General features: G+C 48.1%; 1 protein-coding gene across 1 annotated transcript; it reads right to left on the reverse strand.

The window, feature by feature from the left end:
• Positions 1-576: 576 nt before the first annotated feature.
• Positions 577-4,311, reverse strand: LOC125527665 (putative GTP diphosphokinase RSH3, chloroplastic). The gene is made up of 6 exons (XM_048692180.2): positions 3,158-4,311; positions 2,875-3,060; positions 1,920-2,380; positions 1,661-1,819; positions 1,231-1,582; positions 577-1,122 (listed from the first exon to the last, which is right to left on the reverse strand). The coding sequence occupies exons 1-6, from the start codon at positions 3,842-3,844 to the stop codon at positions 817-819; spliced, it is 2,151 nt and encodes a 716-aa protein (XP_048548137.2). The 5' UTR covers positions 3,845-4,311; the 3' UTR covers positions 577-816.
• Between the last annotated feature and the right edge of the window lie 8,158 nt (positions 4,312-12,469).

Here is a 12,469-nt window from a genome sequence, read left to right on the forward strand (position 1 = left end):
CGGCGGGTCAGCGAGACCAGGGGCACGTAACCGTCGCTGGAGTTTCAGGGAGGCGTCAACGCTTGACCGGCACGTGCCCGTCGACGGGTGCCGCTGGCCGTCGGTCCGCCACCAACCGTTGCTGGCGGGCGGGAGAAGAGAAACGCCCGTCGGCCACCACAGACAGCCTTGCGCACCACGCGTACATACAGACAGCGGTGGTGGCCATGGAGCCCACGGGCCAAGATTCACGCCTTGGCCACCACACCGCACGCGAGATCCACCACTCACTCATGCCAGAGGTCTCTCTCCTCCCAGCACCCTACCATCCTACCCTGGACGGGACGATTCCACGGAAACATACGCCTCACCGCAACCGGACACGACAGGATCCTCTCGTCCACATTCGCAGGAAGGGAGGCACCGGCCCAAGAATCTGATGTCACTGCTGCTCTCATTAAGATGAAGATTCAGTTGAGGCCACAGGTTCTGGAGCTGCACACCCGGCATGGAATTCCACCACAGGATCTTTTCATCGCAATAATACAAACAGCCCGAATCCCTCCTCTCCACAGATCCTGGCAAGCAGAAGCCGAATCAAACTTGAACGACTCTTGTCATATTATACATTGCTCTGCATGCTAGTAGTGTACACATTTTGCAGCCAAGGCTGGTGGACGCCCCCCTTGCATCCGGGGGTGATCCTGCAGCGCCTCGTCATGGCCGCCAAGAATTAGACTATGTAGTCTGTATGTATTTACAACGAATTGAATGGGTTGGACTCGAACATCATCGTACAACAGCTTGTTTGTTAACACTGCGGTGAGTGCCGCGGGGTCATCGGCGTCTCGAGCCGCCGCTGCCGCTGCGGGTGGCGGCGAGGGCGAAGCCGCCGCGGTCGTACATGCGCTGGATCTCCTCCCGGTACTCGGTCAGCGACTTGTCGGGGAGGGCCGGGGTCAGCTCCACCACGTCCCCCATGCTCAGCGCCCTTCCCAGGTCGCTGATGGGCTCGTGGTTCACCTTCGGCCGCAGGTCCTCCTTCATGGGTATGCTGTAGGGGCTCCACCTTGGGCTGTTGGCACCCACGCGGTGCATCAGGTCCATTACAGTCGAGCCCGCTGGGAACTCTTGGACGGACATCTGAAACCACAAGGATGAACATTGTCAAATAGCTGGAACTGAAGATGATCGGCGTTGAAGATGATGGCATTAGCAATGTGATCGATCGACCGAACACTGGGCTCTCACCTTGTCATGTTCGAGCAAGATGACGAACAAGGGTCCGTCGTGGTTGCATTGGCGGGTGTACGAGTAAGGGCATTCCTCCGAATGCAGGGGAAACGGGCAAGGTGGTTTGATGGCATCGCTTTTTACTTGGGACGACGAGTGTTCCTTGTTCAATGCTTCGCATTGCCACGTAAGAACCCATCTTGCCCATTCCACCATCTGAAGCACGAAGGAGTGCCTGCACGAGCCTTCCTTGTACCTCCAGTGCGCGGCGAACCCATACTCGGCCTGTAGATGCATCTCCTTTGTGCGGATCTGGACTTCGAATGTGTGATCACCGTCGCTCATGACAACAGTGTGCAATGAACGGTACCTGTAGCAAAGCAAATCAGCGCAAACTCTAGCGAAATGGCCGAAGGTTGAATGGATGTATTGAAGTTAAGCTGCATACCCATTTAATTTCGGCCGCGATATGTAGTCCTTAAATCTTCCGGTGACTTGGGGCCAGAGTTTATGGACAACATCGAGTGCTCGGTAGCAATCTTCCTCCTTGTCAACCACGAGGCGCAGGCCATGGATATCATGGACTTCATCCATTGTCAAATTCTTCCTGGTAATGTGCCAAAACCAATTAGCAAACATACATAAAACAATGGTTCATCACTATATTTTGCAAGCATATATAATGCAAACAAGTACGCAATACATACTTCTGCATCTTGGAGTAAACACTGTAAAGGTTTTTGTTCCTTCCAGAAAGATTGTGATATGAGATGCCTGCTTCCCTAAGACCTTCATCCAGTGCATCCACAGCAGATGTGATTAGCGCCTCATCAAAGGTTTCTGCGAATTTCGATGATAGCTCCGTGTGCTCTTCAGGGTTCAAGTGCTTGAAGCAAAGATTTTCCAGCTGGTCTTTCCAGCTAGCAATCCCCAATCGATTGGCCAAAGGCACAAAGATCTCCATGGTCTCCTTAGCAAATCTTTGTTGTTTGACCAAAGGCAAGGCTTCTAAGGTCCTCATGTTATGCACACGATCTGCTAACTTTATTAGAACAGCCCGTGCATCAGCCATTGCAAGGAGCATTGTATGCAAGCGATCTGCCTCAGCAGTTCTGCTTGCCGTGTTGTTATCACGAGCAAGCTTGCTCAGGTGGCTCAGCTTCGAAACCTGAACAGATTAGGCAGAAACTATCAGCTTGCAAGATTAGAACATGGCAGCCGAGCTACCAAAAGTATGAAACGGTAGATTGAAACCCATACTCCATGCCATAAAACTGAAGTCAAATAAATTGTTAGTGGTGATTTGAATTCGTTTGGACAGTTTATTGCAAGTATGATCAAAGCAAAAGCGCAGATTAAGGAACAGAGTAAACATAGCACAACTTTTGTTATCACATATTAAAAGTCATATACGTTGGGCTTCATCCAACAGTTTTTATTAGCTAATGCTAAGATAATGGAGGTGAAAGGGAGATGCACATGATCATTTGCGTTAAATATAGTGAGGCATGCTGCAGGCCATCATAATTTAGAGCACAATAATTGCAGTAGATCCAGCCAACAGCTTGAGGATACCAAAGAATACGAATGCGCTAGCTACCAAACCCATTATCCGAATCCCTCTAAACAATGGACAAAATCCACGAGAAGAGGAACACGTACCCCTTCCACGAGATCAGCCACGCCGGCACCGAACATGTGGAAGATGTGATCATAATCCACGAATGAATCGTCGATGGTGTCGTGCAGAAGCCCGGCGGAGACGACCGTGGCGCTCGCTCCGATCTTGGCCAGCAGCACGGCCGTCTCTACGCAATGTTGCAGGAATGGATCGCCGCTCGCCCTCGTCTAATCACAGAACCAAAGAACAAACCAAAGGAGATTTAGCGATTAATTCAGAAATTTTTGAACAGGGGACAGTGATAATCGGGCCACGGGGCTTCACCTGGCCATGGTGGGCCTTCTCGGCCTCGAAGAAGGCTTTGACTACGAGCTCCTCGTGGAAGATGCGGTGGCGGGCCTGAGCGCCGGCGAGGAGCTCCTGGGCGTAGGGCTCGCAGGCGGGGCTCGCCCCCGCGAGGTTCTCGTCGAGCTCGAAGGCGAGCTCGCCGCCGCCGACCTCGGGCCGCGGGCTGGTGGCCGGGACGTAGTCGATGCAGGAGCCGAGCGCGTTGCGCACGAAGCCGGAGAAGAGGCGGTCGCGCTCGCGGCCGGTGAGCCAGGACGCCGACGACGGGCTCCGGGAGGCCGGTGAGGAGGACGGGCCCTGGAAGACCGAGACGGGGCTGTGGTGGTGGTGGTGGAGGTCGCGCCACTTGAGCGGCGAGGGCGAGTGGGAGTAGCCGCCGCCGCCGCCGCCGAAGCTGAGGTCGTCGGATCCGTCGTGCCAGAGCGCGCCGAGCTCGTCGTGCGCCGGGGGGCGGGGCGGCGCGGCGGCCGCGGCCGGGGAGGAGAAGAGGCAGGAGAGGCCGCCGGCGCCGGCGCCGGCGGACGCGCGGTGGGAGGCGGCCGGCGGGGGCGGCGCCGCGGTGCTGCACGGCGTAGAGCCGCGCGAGCCCGGGTCGAACTCGGAGGAGGAGGAGTAGGCGGCGCCCGGCGGGGCGGTGTAGAGGGAAATCGCCGACAGGGACATGGTCGCCAGAGTCCGAGACGCTCTTCCCTTCTCCGACGAGCTCGAATCGAAACGCCGGAGCTCACAGGCTCTTAACTATCCACACCGAATTGGACGGCGGCCGGGGGCGAGCGAGGATCCCGGCCGGAGACGAAAGCGAATTTGGGGTCAGAATCTGGTCCCGGCGGGATGGAGCCGGCGCATTCGGGGGGCTCCTGGGCGGCGAAGGAAGGAATCGGGAGCTCGAGGAAGCGGAGTGCTTGGGGCGGGGGGAATCGAGGGCGGGTGGATTTTCGATCGGGGCGCGGGCTAATAAAGCGGATTTGGGGGGGAGGGGGAAGATTATCCCGTGCGTGCGTGAGGGAGAAGCAAGGAGCAGGAATTGGGGAAATCTCGCTGTGTTGCGTCGCGTGTTTATTCTGGGCAGGGTTGGGTTGGGGTTGGGTTGCGTCTTGTGCGTTCGCGGCGTGTGGATTTTAGTGCGTGAAGTGAAAGAATCCAGGGCCCTCCCTGCCAATTATAGGAAGGCGGGAGGCGGCAGCGGCAGGGGGGTGAATGTCCGAACTGCCCTCCGGGGAGCAGGAATCTTTTCTCGCGTTCTCTACTATACGTGCACGGGGATTCAGGCTGTATTATTATTTTGCTATTTTACCCATGAATTTATTGACTGGTACACGGTTTGCAGCGGCCATTCGATCAAGTGGCATAAGTTTAGCCGTGACGTTACTTTCATTTTATCATTGATGATATTAAACAAGCGTCGTGGCCTCTATATGTTTTTTTATATTATCATTTCCTATGCGGTTAATTACATAATGGGTGAGAAATGGGAAATTATGAGGCGTACATATTTTTTAAAAAAGTTTACAACTTAAAACCTTTCTGTTTCAAACCAAACATGATCAATAAGAAAATCTTAAATTTTATAATCATTAAATCTATGATATGGACATCGAACACATTTTACATCTGACTTCTCTTGACAACAACCATTTTCAATGGTATTGATATTTGCATAGTGCTATGATCGTTCTATCTTGTGCAAGCACGTGCCTAGTAACCCACCATTAAGCCTCCACCTTCATGACATCTTGTGCTCGATCACTCCTTTTTTTAGGGAGAACGGCTTTATTAATCAAACAACAATTAAACAGAGTTACCCGATACAATCCGAAACAAAATGGAAAATACTAGGACTAACATAGTACATACATGATTTAGCTAATAAATGAGCCACTACATTACAATGTTGATGAACGTGCTTAAACTTCATGGAGGCGAAGCCACCAGTGAGCAGCTTAATGTCAGCCACCACCGAGCCGATTGAACACCAGTCGAATGCTGTAGAGTTAAGTCTCTGGACAAGGGAGAAGCAACTTTTGCTAAAACGCCCTCGGAGCTCTTGCGATTGCCCAGGCGATCTAGCGGCGACGAAGTCCAAGTGGGAGTGAATGGCGGCGGTGCCGCCGGTGCTATCTCCGGTGAAGGGAGGAGCAGGTATGGGGTGATCGGGGGCATCTTCAATGCAGAGGAGTGGAGAGAAATCATGCCGAGATCGAGGCAAATATGGGTGACCGGGGGCATCTTCAATGCAGAGGAGTGGAGAGAAATCATGCCGAGATCGAGGCAAATATGGGTGATCGGGGGCATCTTCAATGCAGAGGAGTGGGAGAAATCAGGCCGAGATCGAGGCAAATCCTTCGGATTTGCGTGGATCGGAAGATGATGTCTGGAAAGATTGAAGGAGAGGGCGGAGGAAATCTTGAGTTGATCTTCAGGTGAGCTCGCATCTGATTTTTGGAGGGGGGTGCCTGATCCCACCTGTCCAGGGGAGCTGGATCGGTCGCCTGTAGTGAATAGGGATAGAAATGAGAGGGAAAAGGAAATGGGAAGAAAAGGGGAATCGGTGGTGATCTCTACTGGTTATAGGAGGATCTCAGAATTTCAAAAATTAAGGAAAGTTCATTTGAGGGGCGCGATTCAGGGGTTGGAAGAGGGTCAGGGGGCGTTTCTTTTCGTTATTTTAGCTATCGGGCAGAAATTAGTGTTGAGTCTATTTGGAAACGGACAGATCACAGTTATTTGCTTTTTATTGTGTGCTTTAATTCCATAATTATCTCTGTGATTAGAGAAAAGGAGTGCTATTTCTTCCCCAGCGAGAGGTGCCCCTTGTCGGGGGATTGATTCTGAGCCACGGGAAATCCTCCAAACCCCTGGTTCGAGCTCTCGGGGTTGGCTACGAGCTAGGCGAGGCGAGGACACAGTGATCTACCTAGGTTTGGGCCACTGTGCGGTGTAAAACCCTACTCCTTCTTGGTTGTATCGCTTGTGGACAGTGCTCTTGGAGCTACAAGATGAGTCGAAGCTCTTTGGGGGTTAGCAATGGCACTAGGGTTTGGGCAGGAGTCCCTCCTTTGCTACGGTGGCCGTTCTATCCCTTATATAGATGCCTTGGGCCTTTTCTCCGAAAATATGAGCGGAAAAGGGCTACCACAGGGCGACAATTTGAAAGGGGACAGGCGCCGAAGGGCAAAAGCCTCGGCCATCTCAGGATCCAAAACAACATTAATTGGCTCATTGCATGCTACGACGAAGCGTCCCTCATAATCTGTGCCAACCACACCAATACTCGACATTACCAAATAAGAAAAAAATGCAGCCTTGGAGTTAAAAATAACATTACCTGCTGGCGGCGACCAAGCTATAGAAGACACATTGGCAACATGCCTGTGAGCAGCGGCTGGGTGATACAGATGCTGCAGAATCATATACACATACGCATTGATCTTCTCAGTTGTACGCCGAGGATGTGCAGCTTCGGGGTTGTTCCTGGCAATAGTTTCAGGTCACCCAAATGTGCCACAAGGTCATTGCCAAAACTGTGCGATCATGATCCGAAGAACGAGCTAGGAAATCAAACAACCATAATTTAGGTGATAGTAAATCATAACGCCTGAGCCTAATACCATAAGTATCCTTGATTGCATCCCAAACATCTCTAGCGTATGGGCAAAATAGGAGAGCATGCTCAAGTGATTCAAGTCGGGCATAAAAGCAACATTGCTCGGATGTAGGTACCTGACGACGTAAATATTGAGCTCTAGTTGGTAAATAGTCTTGAGCAAAACACCACAAGACAATCTTCATTTTATGAGGAATCTTGGACCGCCCATATGGATTTCCATTGTTTCATCTCTTCGACGTCTAGGTACGAACATTGTCCCTGCCCATATGGATCACTCTATCTTTCAGATGTCATCGATTTGATTCAACACATTATAGGTGAACATGCCTTTGAGGTTTGAAGTGACTACAAATTCCAATCGAGTACACCTTATAACAACTTGGACGTTTGTGGAGAGCAATGTATTCATTCATCCTTTGTCTTCGCATGGTAGATTTTCACTAACAGTTATTATTAAGTACCAGCAAAGTGGTCATGTGCCGCAATGAATCATAAAGCATAGTTTCATGTTGTTGATAGTCTTCAATATATCTATTTTTCAACACATTTGCTCTTGTTTCAACCTCTTTTTTGCATGATTTGGATGAAACTAATTTGGACTAACACTATTTTTAGCAAAGTTCCGTCGTGTTGTTTTTTGTGCAGAAATAAAAGTGCTCAGAAATGGACGGGGATTTTTGGAGAATTATTTTGAAATGAATTATGGAGCGAAGAAGTACCTGAGGGAGGCCACTAGGGAGCCACACAGGCTGGTGGCACGGCCACTCCCTAGGTTGTGCCACGTGGCCGTGTGGGGCCCCTGACCACCACCTTGCCCGATTCCAGCGTATAAATTCCCATATATTCGAAAAGAAATCATAGAAAATATTTATCGCGTTTTATGACAGAGAGCCGTTATCGCCTCCTATTCTTCATCGGGAGTCCGTTTCTGGCACCGGAGAGAGGTATCACCTACCCTTCGCCATCAACAATTTCATGATGCTCACATCCATGTATGAGTAATCTTATGTAGGCATATGGAGGTAGATGGGATCTGGATGAGATTTCTTATTTAATCGTTGTCAAATTTGTTAGGGGTTCATCCCTAGTGTCCACTATATTCTGAGATTGATATTGATATGACTTTGCTATGCTTAATGCTTGTCACTAGGGACCAAGTGTCATGATTTCAGATCTGGCCTTTGTATGTGAAAGATCGTGGATGTCGCCTAGAGGGGGGGGGTGAATAGGCGCTTTAAAATAATTACGGTTTAGGCTTGAACAAATGCGGAATAAACCTAGCGGTTAATTTGTCAAACACAAAACCTACAACAACTAGGCTCACCTATGTGCACCAACAACTTATGCTAAGCAAGATAAACTACTAGGTGATAGCAAGATATATGACAAGAAACAATATGGCTAACACAAAGTAAAGTGTATAAGTAAAGAGCTCGGGTAAGAGATAACCGAGGCACGCGGAGACGAAGATGTATCCCGAAGTTCACACCCTTGCGGATGCTAATCTCCGTTTGGAGCGGTGTGGAGGCACAATGCTCCCCAAGAAGCCACTAGGACCACCGTAATCTCCTCACGCCCTCACACAATGCAAGATGCCGTGACTCCACTAAGGGACCCTTGAGGGCGGTCACCGAACCCGTACAAATGGCAACCCTTGGGGGCGGTCACCTAACCCGTACACTTTGGCAACCCTTGGGGGCGGTTACCGGTACCCGTCAAATTGCTCGGGGCGATCTCCACAACCTAATTTGAGACCCCGATGCTTGCCCGGAGCTTTACACCACAATGATTGAGCTTCGAACACCACCAACCATCTAGGGCGCCCAAGCACCCAAGAGGAACAAGCTCAAGGGTACCAAGCACCCAAGAGTAATAAGCTTCTCAACTTGTAACTTCCACGTATCACCGTGGAGAACTCAAACCGATGCACCAAATGCAATGGCAAGGGCACACGGAGTGCCCAAGTCCTTCTCTCTCAAATCCCACCGAAGCAACTAATGCTAGGGAGGAAAATGAGAGGAAGAACAAGAAGGAGAACACCAAGAACTCCAAGATCTAGATCCAAGGGGTTCCCCTCACATAGAGGAGAAAGGGATTGGTGGAAATGTGGATCTAGATCTCCTCTCTCTCTTTTCCCTCAAGAACTAGTAAGAATCATTGGAGGGATTGAGAGTTAGCAAGCTCAAAGAAGGTCAACAATGGGGGAAGAACACGAGCTCAAAGGATTGGGTTCATTGGGGAAGAAGACCCCCTTTTATAGGTGGGGAAAAATCCAACCGTTATGCTCACAGCCCGCACAGAGCGGTACTACCGCTCCAAAGGAGCGGTACTACCGCTAGGGCGGAAGTACCCCTTTAAAAAACAACAGCGAGGAGGCAAAAGGCCAGTAGAACCGCCGGAGCGGTACTACCGCTCGTCCTCACGGTACTACCGCTCGACCTCACGGTACTACCGCAAATGGTAGCGGTACTACTGCTTGCAAGCGGTACAAAAAAAATACTTCCGTGCCTACTTTCGCTGAGCAAAACACGAGATTTTGGTCCGGAGCGGTACTACCGCTTAGGAGCCGCGGTAGTACTGCTCTGGAGCGGTGCTACCGCTCAGGAGCCGCAGTAGTACTGCTCCGGAGCGGTAGTAAAAAATTACATCCGCTCTAGCCACGGTAGTACCGCTGCAGCCTTTACAAAAACAACCATAACTTCTCCAAACGGACTCCGAATTCGACGAAACCAAGTTTGTTGGAAAGCTAGCGACAATGGCTAACACAATCTTGATAGAAATACCAATAAGAAGCAAATGAGAAAAGGCCCAAAAGAAAATGGTGAGAATCCTTCCTCGGATAAGACCGGTAAAACCTCCAACACTGAAAACATCATAGAAGACACATGCAAACTCCGTTTTCGATGAACTCAAGCTTGTCATCAAGATGACCATAAGCTCTAAGACTCACAAAGAGAACCAAACAAGAACCAAGAAACATGATGCAAGGATGCAATGGTTTGAGCTCTCGATGAACGATACGATCAAGCTACTCACTTGAGAGCCCCCCTTGATAGTATGGCTATCGATCCTATAACCCGGTCTCCCAACTACCACCATGAGACCGGTAAAATAGAAAACCTATCAAGGGCAAACCTTTGCCTTGCACATGATCCACTTGAGCTAGATGATGACGATCTTGTCCTCCTCAAGATGGACCACCTTTCTTGATTGCGTTGGGTCGATGGAGACTAGATGATTGCTCCCCCATACTCCACTATGGGTGAGCCACTCTTAGGCACATCTTCACAAGTCCATTGACACCACAATGGATGGCAAGATTCAAGCACTTGATCTCTTTGTGATTCTCCACTTGAACTTGCACACGACAATCTTGATGACGATCACCACTTGATGTCATCCTTCCCATGGGTTGTATGATATCATCCTCTTGATGCAAGCCCATGGACACGTACCTAACCCCACATAGACTCTCACATAGACCATGGGTTAGTACACAAAGTGCAATGGACAATACTTACCATACCATGGGATCACTTGATCCCTCTCGGTACATCTTCTACTCTTTGTGAGTTGATCAACTTGATTCACTCTTGACTTAGTCTTGATCAACCTTTAATCTTTCCAACTCTCTTCATTTGGATGATGTCTTGAAGGTAAACATGAATGATCACACAATCTTCTTCTTCAAGACATGCTTGCAATAAGCTCAACATTCACATGACCAATCTTTGGATAATTCCTTAATAGCACCTTGGTCAACCCATAAACTCCTTGAAACCAACACATGGACTTCAAGAAATGCCTATGGAAAAATCCTTCAAATATAACTCAATGCAACCATTAGTCCATAGAGAATGTCATCAATTACCAAAACCACACATGGGAGCACCGCATGTCCTTTCAATCTCCCCCATTTTGGTAATTGATGACAATCACTTTCAAGAGAGTTTATATAAGGAATTATGCATCACCATGCAATGCAACAACCAATAATGCATGCGTAGGAGATGCGAATGCTAAGGAAACATAAACCAAAGCTTCTCCACAAAACTCTCTGAAATTTCTCCCCCATTGGCATCGATTGCCAAAATGGGCGAAAAGCTTAGAGGGACAATATAGATTGTGGTCCTCCATAAATTGTGTATTTCTCAACAAGAGAGCGGAATGCAATACACATATCCAACGGTAATACTTGGAGGAAGACCAACTATATTGAGGCACCAAGATTGCTAAAGGAATAATATGCCACAAGGACATAACAAAGAGAGAGACAAGCAATCAAGCAATCAACGGATATCAATTGAACCAACTAGACCAAAGATCCTACGAGCTACATGAATAAAGGATATTATGAAATGAGCAAAGGAGTGTTCTAAAGAAACTAGAGAAGCTCCCCATGATTTGTGCACACATAAGAATTTTTGTATTTGGATACAAAGTGCACAAAATAGGAGCATAGCTCCCCCAAAATCAATAGAAACTTACAACAAGTGCAAGTGAGCATATAGGAAACTAAGCCCAGTACATGTAACAAACACATGGTTGAGCAATAAGTGAAAGAGGCATCTTAAGAATGGGCTCAACCAAAATGATGTGTGTGAGTCAAGGCAATGCACTTGAGAAGACTAATATACGGATGAGCATTAAGCATCAATAAAGTCTTGAAAGAATGAGGCAACACAGTGCAAGGCCTATCATTCCCACACACAAGTAAATGGGTTCACAAGCTTACTAATAAGCATATAAAGAACCTATGCTTGTGACAACCCGTGGTGAAGATAAAGATGAAAGCCTCATCAAGACGAGGGATACCAATTAAGATGGCAAAAGCCTCATAAAGATAAGCATGATGAAAATAATCTTCACCACACAAGAGTGCATCAAGATGCAACGAGATAAGACACGCACTCAAGGCAAAAGCTTTCATGGAGCCACCAAAGAAATAACATAAGAAAGATAAGGTGGACGTGAAAGAAAGGATATCAACTAGATATGCAACTTCTCTCAAGTGTATAAGATTCTAGGTAGACGAAATCATGATGATATATATCTACAAAGAAAGATATACACACGAAATAGTTACAAAAGGAAAGAACAAGATATCCACAAGGAAATCATAAATATACCAATAAGATATTTGCTTGAAAGCATAACACATGGCTAGATATGGTCTTATTGTATATAAATGAATTCCTACTACATAACCATCAAAGACATCACAACTAGTAATATAAGATCATCGTTGAGATGCTTTGAGAAAGGAAACAAGTATCACAACATGGAATGAATATCATGCTAAGATGCAACCTACACAAGGTTGAAAGCAAGGAAGAATGCATGAAGAGATGCTTGTTACTGAGATATCATTGGAAGGATGTAGTAGATACCAATTAAGGGTAGATAGTAGTTCATTGATCATCCTAGCTTGAATCCAATAAGTACATGGTGACACCACCTTCCTTGTGAGCGAGCCGAGCGTCCAATGCATCTCCAATTGTTCCTAGAACAACAACACAAACAAAATGGTACCCAAACTCATTGGGACTAAAGAGTTAGGGAACCAACAATACATAGGACAAACTCCACATAAATATGTGCACATAGATATGAAAATGAATTACATGCACATCTCATCCAATTTGAGACTTGGTGGAGTTTCCCCTATATATTGGGTCAAA

Source organism: Triticum urartu, chromosome 5A (genome assembly GCF_056163025.1).
Source record: "Triticum urartu cultivar PI428250 chromosome 5A, HENAU_Tu73, whole genome shotgun sequence".
NCBI lineage: Eukaryota > Viridiplantae > Streptophyta > Magnoliopsida > Poales > Poaceae > Triticum > Triticum urartu.